This window comes from Ictalurus furcatus, chromosome 23 (genome assembly GCF_023375685.1).
Source record: "Ictalurus furcatus strain D&B chromosome 23, Billie_1.0, whole genome shotgun sequence".
In the NCBI taxonomy this organism is placed as follows: domain Eukaryota; kingdom Metazoa; phylum Chordata; class Actinopteri; order Siluriformes; family Ictaluridae; genus Ictalurus; species Ictalurus furcatus.
The window spans coordinates 14,197,324-14,218,622 of NC_071277.1; the positions used below are offsets into that span (position 1 = coordinate 14,197,324).

The 21,299-nt window shown below is 38.5% G+C and overlaps 1 protein-coding gene across 3 annotated transcripts; it reads right to left on the bottom strand.

The window, feature by feature from the left end:
• Nucleotides 1-749: 749 nt before the first annotated feature.
• On the bottom strand, nt 750-15,314 carry nacad (NAC alpha domain containing). Of its 3 annotated transcripts, none has more exons than XM_053611868.1 (9): nt 14,768-15,314; nt 3,554-8,404; nt 3,151-3,417; nt 2,868-2,956; nt 2,681-2,752; nt 2,412-2,558; nt 1,613-1,744; nt 1,023-1,145; nt 750-883 (listed from the first exon to the last, which is right to left on the bottom strand). In XM_053611868.1, exons 1-9 carry the CDS (start codon nt 14,814-14,816, stop codon nt 869-871), a joined length of 5,745 nt encoding a protein of 1,914 aa, XP_053467843.1. In that variant the 5' UTR covers nt 14,817-15,314; the 3' UTR covers nt 750-868. The 3 variants fall into 3 exon arrangements, with proteins under 3 accessions (XP_053467843.1, XP_053467844.1, XP_053467842.1); XM_053611869.1 differs by having other exon boundaries at nt 2,868-2,953; nt 3,151-3,420; XM_053611867.1 differs by having other exon boundaries at nt 3,151-3,420.
• Between the last annotated feature and the right edge of the window lie 5,985 nt (nt 15,315-21,299).

Sequence of the window (21,299 nt, forward strand, 5' to 3'; positions counted from 1 at the left end):
AAAGTTAGATTTTCCTCCAGAAGTCTTTTAGTTGTTAAAGAAAAAATATTATCCTTCTAAGAAAGTCCCAGCAAGTTCAGTTTAAGGGCAGGTCCAATTGTTTTTGTGGTGAGTATTGATAAAGGTTTAGATGCCATATCCTCATCTTCTGCCTTTTAGAGAGAGTGGAAGTGTAAGAATACAAGAATGTATATTCTTGATTATGAATATAAGGAGCACAGTGGCTTAGTGATTAGCATGTTTGCCTCACACCTCCAGGGTTGAGGGTTTGATTCCTGCCACAGCCCAGTGTGTGGAACTTACATATTCTCCCTGTGATTCAAGGGTTTCCTCCCCAGTCCAAAGATATGCATTGTTGGCTGAGTGTCAGTAGTGTATGAATGGGTGTGTGTGTGTGATTGGACCCTGCAATGAATTGGCACCTTGTCCAGGGTGTCTCCTGCCTTGTGCCCTATGCTCCCTGGGATAGGCTCCAGGTTTGCCACGACCCAATAAGGATAAAGCGGTACAAAAAATCGGTGGATAGATGGATTGCGAATATAGAATCCCATCTGCTGGTTTTGATATGGGCTTGACATGTTTTGTGCAATGTTTGCCAGTCACAGCTACAACAGTCACTGTTACAAAGCAACACATGCTTTGAGTAAAGTGTGATTAAATGTAGACATATATCCCAAATCAACTATATTTATCAAACTGTGTGGGTGCTTGCCAATTTTCAGTTAATGAAATGTATGAAACAACAAACGTCAGTTTTTATAGAGTTTATTTAGCAGGTAAGGGGCATTGAAGGTATGTAGCAGCATTACTGGGAAGGGTTGATGGGTATGCCAGGAAGAAAAGCTGGGGGCAGGCAAGACCTCTTCTATCACATGGTTAGCTCCTGAAGATAGATATACACATAAACATTATTTCATGTGAATAAGAAGAAGCGCAGAAGTCCTGGAGAATAATCTCCTGCAACAGTACTATATTTACATAGCTGTTTAAGAACATATACTGTGAAACAAGTGATGTCTTACCATAATAGCATTGACAATATCGTTCTTGTTGTGACGTAGTGCACGGACAGCTTTAGCACGAGCCACATTAGCTTGTGCCATTACCAGCTCTATATCTCTCTGTTCCAGTCCACTCTCATCCACCTGATAGAGAGAAAGCAATTGAATTTTTGTCCATTTTAGGCAAGTGGAGACTTAAACAGCACACAGTGGTGTATCAGAGTAGGTTACTTATATAGAAGTGGCCAAATGGAATTACAGTATCGTCAAAACAATTTCATGCAATTGTAATTTCACCAATTCAAGTAGTTTTCTGAAGAAAAAAAAGCACAAAAAACTCTGCAAGTTGCAGCACAAATTTTCATAAAAGCCACAGCAAAATCAAGCATTTTTGACTGCAACAATCACAAATTTTTTTTAAAAACTCAGCGAAATTGTATGGCCTGTACAGTATATTATTTGAGGTATAGGAGAAAAGCCATGCACAAAAGATGGCAGTGGCTCAAAATAAAAATCTTTCTAAATTCGCTTCTTCATTGTACCAATTATATTTCAATAAACTTCATGAAAGTCAAGTTACCAGGGAGTAATTATAAAGACAGTATCAGTACCTCCTCTTCTTCCTCACTCTCCTCTTTAATGGTGAGACTGGGCATGATGTCAGGGGTCAGAGGAGAAGGATCAAGGGGAACCTTAAATTTCTCCGCTGCAGCCTTGTGTACTTGCTGTGACAGGTCCTCAATCTGTAACAGAGGCAATGGAATGATTTTTTTTTGATGAATTTAAAGTTTCTCTTGCATTTAAAGTTTAAAGAAATTTAAAGTTTCTCTTACAAGCCTACACAATACGTAGTGCTTGTCAAAAATAAATTGTACATGGGTCATCAACTGGCAACTGCAGTCCGGATGCAGACCCAGCAAATTATTTCAGTGGACTGAACTGGGTGCTTGAAGCAGAACTCCGAAACATATGAATAAAACAACTGTCTGCATTTCAGTGACTAGTTTTCTAAACATGAACCAGCACGGCTTCTGTAGCAGATCTTCTGTTCTGATATAACCAATCATTGACAAGTTCACAAATACAGAATGTTTAAGGATGATTGGACAGAGAAGTATGTGATTATTCTGTGTCAGATTCAAAATATCTCATCTGTTTACGGCACTTACAAAAGTGGTAATGTTAAGCACTACTATAAAACAAAACATAACCACTTTAAATGGTCTTATCTTATTGATAACTATTAAGCATTAAAATGTACATGTTGTAATGTTAGTTGCTTATCTAGACCTTTGTACACAAGGACTTTTATGTAACAAATTTTATTTGAACACCCTTAAACTTAATAGTCCAATGTCTTCCAATGAAAGTAAGTTGCAAAAATGATCAAAAGTTAATCAAAATGCTAACCTTGGCCTCCCCAAAGACTATGTAGATATCTGATGCAGGGCTTTTGAAGACATCTGGGCGAGTAATAACAAATAGGATATTCTTGGACTTCCGGATAGTAATCCGTGTAACTCCATGAATCTGTTTTAAGCCAAGCTTAGACATAGCCTTGAAAACACACCCAAAACAAGAAAGAAAAATATTTTTTATTATTTTTTGCTGAATGAGCAAGAAAAGGCATTATTGTGTTAGACACTTTGTACAAGGCTAATTAGTAAGGTCTCACGTACCTTTCGTGCCTTTTTCTCACTTCGACTCTGCTTAGTTTTGCTCACTGACTCATCAGCTGTAGAATGTGACATCTGAGAGAGATTAAATTAGAAACATTTGGTTATAAATGTATTCCTTTTGCGCTCAATTTTTTGTATTTTAAAACAGGACATGGCTTTCCTGAATAAACACAAATTATACACGTACTTGCGGCTCTGAGGTTTTCAAGAGGCTTCTGTTCGGCTCTTCCAGCTCAGGAATTGATCCATCGCTGTCTGTTTCATTACATGAGCCTACTTTGTAATTGAGACATAGAGATAGAGACAAAGTAAACTTTATTATTATTATTATTATTATTATTATTATTATTATTATTATTATTTTAATCAAAGATTTATTGTGAGTGCCTCGTACTCTTAAAGTTGAATAGGCATGATTATTGAAAATGACAATAAAGACAGACTTGCAGTTGACTGTCAAGAAGACATACTGGTATTTTTTAAGGAGAGATCCAGTTCCTTAGAGGCCTTTGTTCTGTAGTTGATTGAACACCCGTCCTGGTGATCAGTGTGCTTTTCAGTTGGATTTTGTCTTGTTTGCACAGGGAAATTTAATGCAGAGGTGATGCATGGTAATATCTCTCTTTCATTGCTTGAGCTTGATTTTCTGTGAGCAGGACTACTATCTCTGTGTCCTATACATCGAGTGGGGCGGGTTTGGGGACTTTTAGGTGATTCTGGTCTGTGTTCCATGCATACTGCTTAAAAGAACCATAAAAATCATACATTTTCCCACATTTAACCATATATATGCAGAAATTAATTTGACACAATACCGCTTCTATACATTTAATAAACAATAGCACAGTAACAGTGATTTGAAATACAACACACCTTCAGGTTTCTCTTGTCTGCTAGTCTTTGCCTTTGAGCCTGACTGCTCATTCACATTTTGATGTGTATCTTGTATTGGACGTAAGACTGTTAATTCTTCCTCAGACTCAACATCTGGATGTTCCATATTTATCACTTGAAGAGGGCTCTGTGATTCATCTTGATACAATCTATCAGTTAGTGCTGTTTCAGTATGAGTGAGGAGACTGTGTATTTGAGAACTGTTAAATGAAGACTGGGACTCTTGTATAGGTGCAGGAAGGTCCTCCTCCAACACATCTGTGGATGAGCAAGAAGCAGGATGTCTGCTGAGTTCTGAGATTTCTTCTACAACAGTTAAGGAGGACCTGACGTCGTTATCACTGGCATCTTGTGTGCTTTTGTGTGATTCCAGTCCTTCTAAGGTGCCATGATAAAGTGCATCTTTCTGATCTGAATTGCCACTCAAAACACCATTTGAGTCAGTAGAACCCACTGATTCTGTCAAATTGAGGTTTCTCTCAAGAGTATTGGAGCTGGAGACTGCAGGGTGGAATATGGGTTGAACTTGTGTTTGATTATTGTTTTTCTCTCCTCTAGCATCATTTGTGTGTATTTGCTGTTGAGTTTCTGGAGTATATGTGTTACTCTGAAAACATGTATCATTTGCAGAAGTTTGAATTATTTCAGTCTCAGGTATACTGTCTTTATTATTGATGTCTTCCTTTTTCTCCAGGGCAGCAATCATTTTGCTGTTGTCAAAGGTGACAGGTTCCTTTGGTATCATGCTATTTGAAACAGTGTTTCCCCTACCACAGTTAACTATGGTGGTATTCAGTTCTATATTTTCAGTTTCAGTCTTACTTGATTTCTGTGAGACTTCAGTGTCCTCTTTTCTCAGTTCCAAAACTTTAGTATTCTCTCTGACATTTTCATTTGTCTCCTCTTTTGGGTGTGATTCCACAGCCTTCTTATCCTCCTTTTCCTTGAGTGCAATACATACACTTCTCTCAGTCTTTGGTTCAATTTGTTTGTCAGCCACTTGACTACAATTCAGCTGAAGCCCAAAATTCAGCTGATTTTCATATTTTGTAATGTTAGACTGTAATTGTATGGTATCTAGATTTGATGCCCCAGTTGTAACCCCCTTATTAGAGCAGGTAGCTGTCTCTTTGTGTATCAGAGACTTGTCAGAAGAGGAAATTGCAAGTTTTGATTCACTTGATTTCTTTTTGTGGTCAAAGTTGCCAAATGACCCCCCTGCTAGTTTAAATACAGGCTTGTTTTCTAAGACTATTGAATCAGTATTTATCAGGCCCATTTGTTTAGAAGTTTCATGAATTTTTATGTCACTTAATTTGTCTGATATTTTCTTTGTTGTGATTGGCCCACAGAGATCATTTTGTTTGTACAAAGTGGTAGAACCTAAAACCGATGCTTCGTCATGTTCTTGAGCTGATTCCAGGACTTCTGGTCCCTGTTTAGGCAAAATGTCAGGGCTTACGTCTATAAATATTTTTGATGTGGGTTCCCCAGGAATGTTAAACTCTGTTTCAGTGGTCTGGTCTTTCTCATCTTTCTCATTGTGTGAAAGGATATTTAATGGCATACACATTGATTGTGCAGCTGGGATACTCGGTGAACAGCTCTTTTCTTGGTTGTTCCATGTGATTTCCTGAATATTTTCCGGATGGCATTGTATAAGTGCATTATTCTCTGGATTCTGGAGGTTGTTTGCATCGTCCTCACCCCCTCCTGCCTCTGAAAGGTCCTCAATGGATTTCCAAGTGGACAGATTTGACTCCAGCATACCAGTCTCATTATTTGCCATCTTTTCTGGCAAGTCACAGTAACTGTTGTTGTCCTCAAGGTCACCCATGATGTTATCTTGAGCAGAAATATTGGGAGTTACAGATAGCCCCTTATTGTGCAGTGATCCAGCTATCTCACACATAAGCAAATTCTCTGGCCTAAAGTCACAGCATACATCTAAAGACAAGGGCTTGTCTGGAGCCCATTCTTCAGAAGAAACACTCTTTTCTGTTATGCTACTCTGGGAGTTCTCTTTCTTTGGTGAGATGGCAATGCTGTAAGTAGAAGAGGACATATTTAGGGAGCCAACAGTTATATCATCTGTGCTATGTTGATTTTCGGTCAGGTTGTCTTGGTCAAGAGACTGTTCAGTTGGGGAAATATCAGCAGGAGTTAAATTATCTGGTACTTCAGACAGTTCGGGATAGGCACAAACTGGAATGTTTGTGGGGCTACAATCATCTTTAGGATAGGACAACAAAGGGACTCCCTTGTTGAGATCATTGGTTGCTGTCTCGTCAAGCTGGAGTGAGGTATTCATGAATTCAGAGTTATTTCCATTTTTCTGATCTAGATCTTTATCATCCTGAATATTTATCTTATTATCTATGCCTGCTGCTGTGGCACCAAGCACACAAAGGACTGGTTTAGTGTATGTTTCTGATACTTCACCTAGTTCTGCTGAGCTTGTCTGATTTTCTGAGCCTTGAATTTTTGTATGAACACTTTGTTGAGACACCGCACTGTATGCATTGTCTGTTTCTTCTGCATTTTGGAGATCTGTGCTCTGTTTATTCTCTTCACTTTGTTTCCTAATATCGCTTGAGGAATCTAGTCTCTTTGCACATTCAGCCTTTAAATTAGGTATGCTTATGTCTTCAGCATGTGCTGTGCAGACTGCCATATGTTGCTGAACTAATGAATTTGATGGCCCAGAGGATCCAGAGGAAATCTCCATTTCACTTTCACTTCCAGAGGATTCTGATTGTGCATGGCTTTCTGACTGTACCTGGTCATCTTGTGCAGTAAATTGCTGTGCAAGCTCAGCATGTCTCTCTATGCTGTGCAGGTGGTCATCTTCATCTCCATTACAAGAGGTGGAATCAATTGACTCTTCTGTGTCATCCTGATAAGCAAATGACTCATCTACTCCATCGTTAATTGAGTTCTCAGAAAGTGAATTTAGGAAAGAGGCAGAGGTGTCCTCTTCATTTGGATCATCAACACCCCTTGCTCCAATCTTTATGGCTTCAACTTGCTGTTCCAAATCACTGTCATCATTTATGTCCACATCTACATCTTCATCATCATATTCATCCACATCCCCCTCTTCCTCTCCAGCAGCATATGCATCAACATCATTTTCTGGCTCCTCATCTGTAGGGAATAATGTTATTTCCATTGAATCTGCCTGGAATATCAAGCTGGCATGGACTGGCAGCATCGATGCAGGAATCATCCCTTCTCCACCAGGTCCATCATCCCTGGAGCACTCATGGAAGAACAGAGCAGATGATCCCATCTCACTATACAAGCTGTTATTATCAGTGTCTGAAATCTCTGACGAACAAGTGGCAGGGGTCAGACTGCCTGTCTCTAAAGTGGTTGAAGCTGCTGCCTGCTGGTGACTGAAAGGAGAAGAACATGCCAGATCCAAAGGAAAGTCCTCTTCAATGCTTAGAGGGGCATCATGTTTGGCAAAGTGCTCTGAGATACAGTCATTAAAGTCCAGCTCTAGCTCCTGATCTGGATCATCCAAAGGCTGTGATATGTCAGTGGCTCTTGGAATTCCTACCTGGACTGGAGTGTCCTCGGATCCCCCTCCCTCATGTTTTGAGTCTGTGGTTCTACCACTGCTGCTCCTGTGTTGGGAAACATTCTCTGTCACCCAGTGAGGCCTACAAGTCTCTCTCTTTATCATTTCCTCAACATGTTCCTCACTCTCAGCCAACTCTGGCATGACAGGTTTACACAGACAGTGCTCCCTTTCAGCAACGAGTCTGTCATCTCCCAGTTCATCCCCAATCTCAGAAAGAGAGCCCACATAGCAGGCAGGGATCTCTTGCAATTCAGCTTCAGCAGTCAAATTAGGTGAACAGGAGTGAGAAGTGCCAGAATTGTAGGAGGAGGTCCAACTGCCACCTTCAGCAGTAACATAGGATCCAGATGGAGAAGTGGGAGGGGAGCACAGATCAGACTCATCTGTTGGTGAACCAGGACCTGTGCTTGGACTGCTTGGTTGCCATTGTTGTTTAAGATGTGAGCAATAGGCCATCTTAATTGGGGTGGAAGGGGCTGTGTAATAACGATCTGGGTCGAGTCCAGGAAGGACACCAATGCGTTGAGGATCAACTGGATAGGAGGGCTCGGAGAAGGACAAGGAAGGCACTTCACCCTGAGATAGAGACAGTGTATCTCCTTCATCATCTGGGAAAAAGGTGCTGCTTTCAGTCAGCCCAGTATCTGCTGATTTGGGTTCTAGAATTGGGCATTCAAGTAGCTGATCTAAACTTCTCTCTTGTTCAGGGGTCTTAACCTGTTCAGATTTTTCAATCTCTTGACCAGTATCAAGTTTAATTTTCTCCTCTACCCTAATCTGTCTCTCCACCAGAAGAGTAGAAGTATCTGAGTGAGGGGGTTCTGAACTGGATGATTCTTTACTTGTCTTTTTGTCTGTAGGCACACCAATCTGTGTCTCCAGGTTTTTCAGTAATGCTTCTTGTCCCATAACAACCCTTGCATCCATGGACTCAGGTTCTTGGTAGTCACTCTCCACTTCAGCTCCAGTTAGAACTTTAATCCTCTCCATTTTCACTGGCCCCCGTCTGCATCCAACTCTTCCAAACCGCCCTGTTAGCCGGCCTACTGTGCGCCCATCTGATTCAAAGCTGGCACCCTCTGGTTGAGGTCGAGTGGAAGTGTTTGGTTTAGACATGACCAAGCGAGGTCCAAATGGAGAAGTACATTGTGGGGAGAGCTTGGGTGGAGTGCTTGGAGATGGACTGGAGGCACTGTCAGTTGGAGTAGAGGCTGTGGAGCTTGAGGTTTGCCTCGACAAATCTGAAAAAGAGGGTGATAAGAAATTTAGGAAATATTTAAGCAACAACTTTGAGTGCCTTCTTCAGTAAATCAAAAATAAATTATTTTGTGTAAAGGGAAAACAATGACCTTTAGGTGACCTGCTTGTGGTGTTGTACATTTATATTACTTCCTGATACTGCAGACATGAATGCCTACTCAGTAAAGTCATCAAAATGTCACATAAAATATTCAGTATATGACATGAAAAGGTCATCTAAACTGAAGTAGTTTGGCTGGAGTGGTTTGGGTAGCATTTAATAAACCTAAAAAATCAATAGTAAATAAAAATAGCAAAGATTCTGTAGACTTAGTGAGTTCCTTATCCTTTCAATCAGTTTGTTAATGAATAAGTTTATAGAAGGAGGAGCACTAATTGAGTCCCTATAGTGAGACCACATTATAGCAGATTTCAGCCGTCTAGGTTTAAATAAATTTTGAATTTGCACTCCAGAAATGAATATTGCCTAAATATTATAAAAAAAAAAAAGCAATGTATTGATAAAGAAAAAAGGCCATAAGGGGTGATGTAAACCTTTTTCTCAATGTTTGTGTTTGGCCGATGCCATCTTAGTGCTCTTTTTTGCAATATTCACTTTACAGTAGGTGATTGGGACAGAATGATATACTTTTGACAACATTTGGACATGGACGTTCAGTTAGAATGAGCAAAAAATCAGTTTGGCTGAAGTGGTTTGGGTAGCATTTAATAAACTAAAAAATCACTAGTAAATGGCAAAGACTTTGTTGACTTAGTGAGTTTCTTATTCTATCAATCAGTTTATGAATGAACGCATCACGAAATCAACTTTGACAACCAAATTTAGTCCTCCATCTCCACATTAAGCCATCCCAAAATATCCTAAAAGCACAAAACCAAATATGAAATATAGCACTTAAAATAATAATATATTTTATTAACAGTCATATGGACTCGTGTTGCATGATTTCAAATTTGAATAAATGATTTCAGTCTATACAAAAAAGAAACATTTTTAAACTCAAATTTTAACAGCCATGACTTGACTTGAATTTGGAATTGGGTTTAGCAACTTGAAAAGTCTCAGGACCCTTACTTTTTAAATCAAATATATCATTAAACTATTTTATCAGCTGAATAGTGAAGTAGCATTGATAAACTCTACATAATATTTTCCCATTTTGGTCCAGGTTGAGAATAGCCCAACATGCAAGAGAGTCTCTTTAAATTTGTGCTACACACCAGCAGCTTTGAAGAGAGAATTTCCAGAGAGGACTATTTGACTTATCTCATCACTCTAGAGAGGGTAGTGATGGTGTAAGGAGCTTGGTTAGATAGTGAGAAGCAGCACTTTGAATGCCTGTTGAGTAACTGTCTCATGGAAGTAATTCCCTATTCTGCCTACAAGGCAGACTTAGCCTGACAGCACTGACAGTAAAAGGAGGAAACTAATTTACTGTCAGCAGAATAGTCATGCAGACACACACACACAATGTATACACAAGGTATATGCATATACAGATGGAAAAACCAACATAAAGTGGCATAGTAAGGTTTTGGGATACCACAAACCTACAACATAGCTTCAGTGCACCTTGGTATACATTATACAAGCCTCTGATGATGATGGTGTGGAGCTCTGTCTAACACGATGATCCAAAATCTCCCATAAATGTTCAACTGTGTTGAGGTCTGGTGAAGGCATTCTAACATTCCTACAAATGTTTTGTTTATGTGCAAACCCATTAGGTATCCAAAAACAAGCTGCAGATCACACAAATTGCTGATTATTTAAGAAACATTAATAATTAAACATTAAACATTAACATTAAGTAATGTAAAGATGGCAGGTGTTTGGCTCAATGGCATTGGTCAACATATCATAAGAACATGCATATACCTGGATGATTGTGCAGTATTTAGAGTATATGGTACACAAATATGGACACCCACGAGCAATTCCTCCATGTGCGGTTGCCAAGGTTGCAGTTTTTTACACAAATTTGGAATAGATTTGGAACAAGGTCAGGCTGGAAGAAGCATGTCTGCAGGCGGTATTTTTCTGGGCTAGTGTATAAATAATCAGAGGTTGCCAAGATCTTATTTTAAAACGAATAATCGAAATTATATCTAATCAATTTCTGTAAAAATATGCCTGGCAAACAAAGGGAACATGTACATGCAGAAAGTGTATCTACAGAACCATTTCTGTTGTAGTGGGAACTATACACTTACACAATACTCTGAAATTAGGATCAAAGCCTATTCATAGTTTTTATGTGTTTTTTTTCTCAAATAAGGAAAGTTTGGAAATCAAGAGGACCCAAGGGAAAAGATGGACACAAACAAATATGTTTGTCATATACCACCAACATTATTTGGGCTTTTTGTGTGGTAATTCAGATGTAGTTGCTTTGTGTTTTTCCCAGCCTCTGTGTGTGTGTGTGTGTGTGTGTGTGCAGTAGACAGTGCCATAGCTCTGCCATGTGTATACGTATGTTTTGCTGTGGGTGGTTTGTTGTGCTTAGTCATGATGCAAAATGATTACATCATCCTGTCACACCCGGCACACGGAGCAACTGTTATAGGGTAGCATGAAAAACAGCACAGCATTGTTGCCAGATTTTGTGTGTGCTTGTGTGTCAGAGAGAGAGAAAGAACGAAAAAAAGAAAAGACCTCTTGCTTTCACAAAACCACAGAGAGCTCCTGCAATGTGCAAGTGATATTGAGGTAGAGGTATATTTGCTCAAGGAGTGCACCAACAGATGCAGCAGTCTCTCTCTCTCTCTCTCTCTCTCTCTCTCTCTCTCTCTCTCTCTCTCTCTTTGTATGCATGACCTCTTTCTTGAATGCCCTTCCCTAGCAAACCCCTGCGGTTTACAAAACAGTATGTGCAGAAGGTGTAAGACACTAAATAAAACATTACTTCTGTTTATATCCACAGGCATGAACATAAATATTAGAACTACAGTCAGCATTAGCCCCCCCCCCCCAATAAAAATCCTCTTGCACCTGCACACTATGACTTTCTGTGGTGCAGTGACTGAGCAATCTGAGATTTCTTGCTTAGTCTCACTCATAACTGCCTTTTGTGCAAGTATCCTCTGGATAGTGCATAAAAAGAGGCCATTAAAAAAAACACCCATTTCAGTTGTATTGCATTGTTGGTAATACAGTTCAATTTCTAGTAACCTCTACAGAAGTACTTATAAATTTATTGCTGTGTTGGTGTACGTACACTCTCTCCCCTGTCAACCACAGCGACACTCATTTATGAGCTCATTTATGTGGAAGAGGCAGATAGCACTTTCCACTGAGCGTTATACGATGTCATTTGACGCAGAATGAGCAGCAGTTGCATTGTGATTGGCTGGCTTGGAAAAAGCACGTGCTAGCATTCACCCTCCCTTTTTGGTAGCTCTCACAAGGGAAAGCTGGCTGGTGGGTAGGATTTAGTAGGTGACCAATTTGGGGAGAATATGTAGCCAATAAAGGTACAGCAACAGAGAACACCCTCAGTAAGACAAAGACTAAAGTCATAGAAACATTCCTATGAATTTCTCTTACTACCGCAAATGTTTCTATGTTGTAGTAACAGTCTCAGCACACCCTGAAAACATACTCTGTTTTTGTGTTAGGTGGGAGAGAGAAACTCTAATGTCTATCAATATCTCAACAAAGAAACTGTATTAGTGTTGAGCAATGCATTATATCTCATCAAGGGCTGCTGTGGGACTATTACACACACAAACACACTGAAAAGACTGAAAGGCAGTTGCATGTGTTTTCAAATTTTTTTTAAAGTGTTTCAAAGTCTGTACATCTTTACTGGATTCATGCTGTGTTTCCTATGAATACCAAACAGAGTAAACAGAGACGTTGTAACCCTTTTTTTGTGTAACTTGAATTTAGATTGAATAATATGTGCTTAATCTATCGATTTTAAGTTTTCCTTCAAACACATTTTGGGGAAAAAGGATAGATCCATAAATAATCCATCTTACTGAACACACTTCTATTTCACATGCAATTTCTTAATCAGTGCTTATGGCGTGTTACAGATTTGTCAGCAAAGCAGGCTGAAAAATATTAGTCCAAACTGAGATCAAATCTAGGGAGCATTTCACTTTGACGTGACGTGACGCAGACAGCCCAAGCTTCACTTCTTCATACTGTTCTGTGTATTTATTTTATGAAAATTTGGGACGCTGTCATGCTTGGTTCCACAAAAATCCAAAATAATCCGCCTTAAGATATTTTTTAGCCAATAATCTGATGCTAAAAAGAAACTTGAATTGATTTTTTTTAATCTTTGAAAGATGATGAGCCAGCCCCTGCTAAGTATAAACAATACTTACAAATAATATATTACAAATGCTCTTTTAAAAATTATTCAGACCCTTGCACACCACTGAGAATCAAATTATTAAGCTAGAGTTACCTCATATTCAGATTCCACAGTGCATACTGTTCCTGCCTGTTTGAACTGAATTATAAATCAGTGTATGGCCACATTTATATTTTACAGCTCCTTAGTCCTAATGCATGTGTGGTGCCAAAAATAAAACACGCACTAATAGGTTTATAGAAGGAGGAGGACTAATTGAATCCCTACAGTGAGACCACATTAGAGTGGATTCCAGCCATCTGGGTTTAAAATAAATTTTAAATTCGCACTCCAGAAATGAATATTGCCTAAATATAAAAAAAAGCAATGTATTGATAACAAAAGCCTGTTTCTTCATGTTTGTGTTTGGCCAATGTCATCTTAGTGCTCCTCTCTGCAATATTCACTTTACAATAGCTGATTAAGATACAATGATTTACTTTTGACAACATTTTTGGACGTTCAGTTAGAATTGGCCAAAAGCATTCATGCCCAGCATACACTACCACCCCAGACGGCTTCCAGATTAACCCCTAGTTATCTTTGTCCCTACTGTTTGACGTGTCCTGAACTTAGTGTGTGACGTAGTAAGACAAGATAGATTAAGAGAAGGTCAAACAAAAGCAGCTAAAATCCATTTACGTGGTATTTGTCAATCCAAATGCACTCTAGATTGTCTATAATTTTAAAATGGTCCTTTCAAGCCCCCCCCCAAAAAGCGCCTTTCCTTTTTTGTCTTATCAATGTAATATAATTATTTGACATGCAGTTAGATCTTGTTACCTTGGATGAAATATGAAGCTGAAAGGATTCCCAAGTGTCAGTATGAACGCAGTAGAAACTGTTTTCATAGACAAGAGAATAGAGAGAAGCTGCTATTTTTAGTATTGTTCATTTCTTTTCTAATTATTGATTTCTGATTGATTATTGAAACCATCGCATTAAAGAACCTCCGAACACGTACTAGTGCTATGCATTAATCTCTAGCCTGCATGATTCCACTGAGGACTATCTGCTCATCTCATCTAATTTGCTCAGTATACTAAAGATAGTGGCGACACACTGGCACACGAGAGATTTTTTTAGGCCACCTCACACATTCACACACCTTTTGCCATATTTCGTTCGCTCTATAATAACCTGGTACTCATAAAGACTTTTCAGCATCTGACGTCAAGTATGCCTGCTATCAGAAGGCACTTCCTTGTTTTTACTGCAACACAAGAATCTCATGATGATAAACATCATGTATGGCTCATTACAAATCTAGCGTTTTAGTTATGTAACTATAGTTTATACAAAGTATATATTTTCTACATATTTATATCAATGATCAGAGACCATAATTTTATAATATATTATAGCAGTAGCATAATATAGATCATATTTTTTTAGCATCTTTGCTATACTAGAGTATATACATTATAATATAGAATATATTCCCCTTCTATCATACTGTAGCAACAACATAAGGCAATAATTGCAGTGCTACTAAATAGCTATTAAAGACGTTACTGGTGCTGCATTGCCCAAATCTTTATGATCCAAAAGCCAGAATTATTCATTTACATCAAATTTTTGAGCAGGCATTTGTTTTGGCCACTTGTTTGTCAACTAAGGGGTCCTCAGTGATGCTGTGTCATGCTCTAGATGTATTACAGCATCTCTTTTGGGACAATGCTGATGCTGTTTCAGGGTGCGGCCAAACCCAATCTCTCTCTCTCTCTCTCTCTCTCTCTCTCTCGCTTATTTTGTCCTGAAAGCGGCACAGGTCCTTCTGAAAGCATCCACACATCCTTATCATATTTCTCTCTCTTTGCTCACATAGCTTATTTTATATTAAAAGCTGCACACTTTGACAAACACTACCATCATCCCAACCTCTCACTGGTTTTATGTCGAATACTGCACACATTCTATAAATGTATTGTTTTCTTTCTCTTTCCCTCCTTATGTTGTCTTGTTGTCTTGTCTCACCTGGTAGCTCTGCGTCCGTATCCAGCAAGCCTTGTGTATCCCCAGGCATGTTGATCCTTACCCAGCCTCTGACGCACTTGTTAGAAATGGAGGACTGGCGCTCAGGAGGCAGCGAATGAGTGCAGGATGTGTTGCTGAGATGCTCTGCTGCTGAATGTGTTTGTGTGTGGGAGAGAGCGAGAAAAAGAGAGAGAGAGAGGCTGCAGAAGGATGGGTGGAATCTGAGAGAGAGCTGCAGTGCTCTCCCTGATTGCAGCGAGTCCTCAGCCCAACCCCTCTCCTTCTCTCTCTCCCTCTCTCTCTCTCCCTCTCCCTCCCTTTCCCTTTCCACCTGCGGTCTCAGAACTTCCACCTCATCCTGTATCACCCTCCCTTGCTCTATCTCTCTCCACTCACCCTCCTTGTCTTTTTTTGTTGCATATCCTCTACTTTCCTATTCTTCCACCTCCTCTTCCTCCTCTTCTCTGTTGTTCTATCACTCAGTCTTCCACCCCCTTTTGCTCGTTTAAGCAAGTGGATGATGGAGGATGATGTCAGCAAATTTCTACTTTGTATGTAGGCTGCTGCCTTGCTGGAGGACACAGTGAAAAATGACGAATGTGGTCACAGCGTTATACACAAGCTTTCCTCTTGGAAAACACTTTATATTCTTACTCTTGGAAAAACAATAGTGAAAGAAAGAGGGAGATTTAGGTTTAGAGCTAGTAGTTTAGTTAGTTAGGGATGTAAAGATCAGATGATTTGGACAGATGCATCAATTTAAAAACCAATGAATAATCACATAAATCGATTATCAATTATAAATGAATATAAATGAATAATTACTTAGAATTGATTATAAATAAAATATCATTAAACAGCAGCAGACAACTGGTGTGTAAAAAAGAATTCATATTATACACATATCATATGTGTAACTACCTTAATAGACTAGCAAGGTTTACAGCCCTATAGGGAGTGTTTTTTCAAAAATAAAAACAAATACATTAGATTATTTGTTGTTAATATATCTTTGAAGGTGGATAATTTGAGATTTTTATTAAACCAAGTACAACAGCACCACCAGTGGTTGTAAGAAAAGTACACAGAATGGTAAAAGTGAGGCTGGAGCTGATTTCTTTCTAGCTGTTGTCTATAAACTTCTGCAATCCAGTCTCACAGAAAAAGCATTTGCATGCAACTTATTTGCAGCACCTACTATACGAGGAATATCAACAGTATGTCACAAGCATATGTTGCATTTCAATGTATCAAACTTATAATCACTCAGATTACTCTGTATGCTATTTTCTACTAAGCTTGTTTGGATCGATATGTAATAAATCATTTGACCACCTTTTATGTTGGTGCAGAATGTAGCATTCATGTGAAAGTTTGATACATTGATATACAACGTATGCTTGTGACAGTACGTTGACATTCATCGTAGAGAAGGTGCTGCAAATAAGTAGCATGCGATTTCAATTCAATTCAATTCAATTCAATTTTATTTGTATAGCGCTTTTTACAATAGACATTGTCTCAAAGCAGCTTTACAGAAATATCAACATGGTATACAGATATTAAAGGTGCGAATTTATCCCAACTGAGCAAGCCGCTGGGTGGCGACAGTGGCAAGGAAAAACTCCCTAAGATGTTTTAAGAGGAAGAAACCTTGAGAGGAACCCGACTCAGAAGGGAAACCATCCTCATCTGGGTAACAACAGTTAGTGTGAAAAAGTTCATTATGGATTTATATGAAGTCTGTATGGCGTTAGGAGCAGCCGTAGTCCCAGCAGTCTGGAATTAAAGAAGATTTGAGCTCCATCCAGAGGCAGAAAGGATCTGGATCTCTAGTATCTCCATAAATTCGTGTGGGGCTCGGCGAAAGGAGAGAGGGAGAAAAAAGATAATTATGACTGCGAAGTAGTAGAACAGAATCTAGTCAGGGTAGGCTTGAGTGAACAAATACGTTTTAAGCCTAGACTTAAACACTGAGACTGCGATCATTTTTTAATTTTTTTGTGAGACTGGGTTGATCAGTGACAGTCATGTCAGGTGATTACACAGAGTGACACGCCCCTAGATGCGATCTTCATTTGGGCTGATATTTTTTCGGACACTTGAGTAACACATTATCAGCAGTGATTGAGAAGGCACATCTGATTTTTTCCCCACCAAAATGCATTTGTCCAGCCAAAGGACATATTACAACGAAGGACAGATGACAGAATTGTATGCTTATGAAAGTTATAGATTTTCTCATGAACCCAGTAGAGTATTAGCAACTTGAAATACTTAGGAAAAAAAATGATGAATGTAGCTGCCTATTTCTTTTTTAGTGTGAGTGTTATAGTTTGCCCCATGTCATTCTTATTATGCATTCGTAAACTTTATGATCTTATACATTAATCAGCCTTAATAGTTTTAATATCAAAATATCAACATACAGTTTGGTCTATAAGTATTTGGACAGTGACACAATTTTGACGCAAAAATGGATTTAAATGAACCAGTCAAGGTGTGATTGAAGTGTAGACATTCAGCTTTAATTCAAAGGATTTAACAAAAAGTATTGCATTTACTGTTTATGAATTACAACCATTTTTTACAGAGTCCCTCCATTTTCACAGGCTCAAAAGTAATTGGACAAATTAACATAATTATGAATATAAGGATTTTTTTTAAATACTTTGACGATCCTTTGCAGTCAGTGAACACCATGGACATCACCAAATGCTGAGTTTCTTCCCTTGAGATGCTTTGCCAGACCTTTACTGCAGCCGCCTTCAGTTGCTGCTTGTTTGTGGGTCTCTCTGTCTTCAGTTTTTTCTTCAGTAAGTGAAAAGCATGCTCAATTTGGTTGAGGTCAGGTGACATCACTCGGCCATTTAAGAACATTACATTTCTTTGCATTAAGAAGCTCTTGGGTTGCTCTTGTGGTATGTTTTGGGTCATTATCCATCAAGTGTTGTCCTATCAGTTTTATAGCATTTGACTGAATTTGAGCAGAACGTATAGGTCTAAATGCTTCAGTATTCATCCTGCTACTTCTATCAGCAGTCACATCATCAATAAAAACCAGTGACCTAGTTCCATCTTTGGATCATGAGCCCTTCCTTTCCTTCACCATACTCTTCTCATCCCATCATTCTGGTACAAATTAATCTTGGTTTCATCTGTCCATAGAATCTTGTTCCAGAACTGAGCAGTCTTTTTAAATTTATTTATTTTTTTGATGTTTTCTAACAAAATCAAATCTGGCCTTACTGTTCCTGAGTGTTACCAGTGGTTTGCTTCTTGAAGTAGACTGTATTTACATTCGTAAAGGTGTCTCTTGATTGTAGACTTTGACAATGATACGCCTACCTCCTCCAGAGTGTTCTTGACTTGGCTAGATGTTGTGAAGGGTTTTTCTTCAACAAGGAAAGAATTCTGCGATCATCCACTTTATTTGTCTTCCAGGCCTTTGGTGTTGCTGAGTTCGCCAGTGCATTCCTTCTTTTTAAGAATGTACCAAATTGTTTGTTTGGCCATTCCTAAAGTTTCTATCTCTCTGATAGGTCTGTTGCTCAAGGAGTGCACCAACAGATGCAGCAGTCCTATTGATGGTCCTAATGATGGCCTCTTTGCATCAACACCTCTTTGGACCGAGTTCCCATGTACAGCTACTAAATGCAAATGTAACACTTGGAATCAATTCCAGACCTTTTTATCTCCTTCAATTGTCATGGAGGGACTATGTAAAAATAGAGGGTCCATGGACTATGTAAAATGGAGGGACTATGTAGAAAAAAAAAAAAGGCTGTAATCCCTTAATGGTTAATGCAATATTTTTGTTACACCCCTTGAATTAAAGCTACACCTCAATCACATCTTGATTGTGTTTCAAATCCATTGTGGTGGTGTACATAGGTAAGATTACAAGAAGTGTGTCACTGTCCAAATACTTATGAACCTGACTGTATATTAGATTTTAGCCCTCCCATCTAATAGCGTGACCATCCATCACTGGTGCTAATGTCTGAGCTCATAGCTCACTGAAAAAAAGTGATGATATTTCTTTAAAACATCTGCCACCTAAATTAGGGCAGAATATATCTTTTCCTCAGTGCAGTGGGACGCTGTAGCACAGAACCATTCTGTATGTTTCCACAGCAACTGAGCTGTGTAAAACATTCACAGCATCTTTAGAAAAGAAACAGCGTATGCGGAAAATCCCAATGCTGCCAAGGTTATGGGTTTTTCCTAGAGACTACTTTTCACTCCCTCTCTTTCACTTTCTTTTCTAGAGAAATTCTGCAGAGCTGCCAAGCTTTCTGTTCCAAAGCCTTGTTCCAGTTTTCCTGGAAAGTCCCTAGACCTCCTCTCTCTCTCTCTCTCTCTCTCTCTCTCTCTCTCTTTCTCTCTCTCTCACACACACATACACACACACACACACACACACACACACACACTTACTTAACTGTATTACATGTATAGGCTTGCCCAAACAACTTGCACCATTTGTAATTCAATATTGATTCTCACCTAACATGCCTGATCTGAATTCTCCACAGTGCTAAGTCAATTAGCAATGTGATAGATCGAGCACACACACACAGATAAGCACACAGTGAGTATGGTCACATGCAGGCTCAACATTACATCAGCTGAGAAGAGTGACAGCTGTATTACAGTGTTTTTTTTTTTGTTTTGTTTTTATAATCGGTAGGACCCATTTCTCAATACTTAGGTCACTTTTTCAAAACTCGTCTTCGCACAGTTCTCCTAACCAACTTTCAGCTAGGCACAGCAGTTCATTTCATGCCCAGAATGCACTAAAATTACCAAAACACTTCATACATGTCTCAAATCAACTCATTCTTCTACAAATCTAGCAAAGTTTGTCACTCAACAAACTCACTTTATCACTCATAAAACAATGACCTAAAAACTCTAACACCACAATGTTTTTTCTTTTTTTTGAAAAACAAAAATGACACTATCTACTGTTTAGAATTTACTGCAGTACATATTATAGGAATAAATCAGACATGATGCAATATGGTTCAATAAGTTTTATTCCACTGTTTTTGATAACCATTTTACGACTGCAGTTTCCTGCACATCAGTGAAAATCCTACATCTCCCATGATTCTATGAAAATGGAGGTACTCTGTAAAAAAATGGCTGTAATTCCTAAATGGTTAATGCAATATTTTTCATTAAACCCTTTGAATTAAAGCTGAAAGTTCACTCTTCAATCACATCTTGATTGTTTCATTTAAATCCATTGTGGTGGTGCACAGATATTAAAAATGTGTCACTGTCCAAATACTTATGGACCAGACTGTAATTGTCCTTATTTGTTCCCATAAAAGGTCTCAACTAGAGCCATCATCGTCATTCGTGACCCAGCTGATCACAGCAGTGTTGAAATAGTTATTAATTAACATTATTCATTTAGCAGATGCTTTGATCCAAAGCGACTTACAAATGAGAAAATACAAGCAAAGTGGAGAACAATACAAGAAGTGTTACCATACAAGATTTAAAATTGAGTTCTAGAGAAGCAGAATGCACAGAGTAGAGGTGTAAGAGCCAGTGTAAGTGCAGAATGTTAATATATATATATATATATATATATATATATATATATATATATATATATATATATATATATATATATAAATATATAAATGGCCAACCTTTGTCTGGCAGTTTAGGTATAAGCAATACAGACAATATTTTTGGGTTTTGGCATGAAAGTCTATTATACAATACTCAACTGCCTAATATTATTGTAACCTGACTATACAGTAATTCAGAAAGACAAAAAAAACAAACAAACAAACAAAAAAAAAAACACAGCTTCCTTCAAGAATGGCATTTTCCACTTTTATGCAGAAGTAAAACCCATTTAAACCAAACAGAACATAAACCACCTCCCAAAAACATGCTGGAAGGTGGATTAGCTATGCCAAATTGCCCCTAGGTGAGAATGATTACAATTATATTCCTGTTTCACATCCACCGTGTTCCTGGAATAGGTGCTGATTTCATCACGACCATGACGATGAATGAATGAATGAATGATGAATAATCAGAATCTTTGATTAAATGGAGAAAATATCAATATAATTTTTTTTAAAAAAGGTCCAAAGTAGCAAAATTTGATTCGGGATATTTGACAATGTGATCATGTACACTGTCTTCAAATAGTAATTACACACATTCACATGGAAAACAGACGTACATGTTTTATTCAAAAGATCGTTTAAAAAAAAATAGTTTGGTCCTTTCTGATCATGCCAAAATCAATACAGGCTAATGATGTGTTTTGCTTTTTGTTTTGGTTGCCATGGCATACAATACACTTTAATGGATTTAAGTAATCCATCCTATTGTCCCACTTGTGTCTGTCTGATGTAAGGACTTTCATTAAGTGGCTGTGCTAAGCAGATTTCAGATGAACCCTGGAGAGAAAGAAAGACAGAGTGGATGAGGATGGTGAAGAGATCCTTTTAAACATGTGAGGGGTCTGATGATGTGGCATGATGTGGCTTCTCCT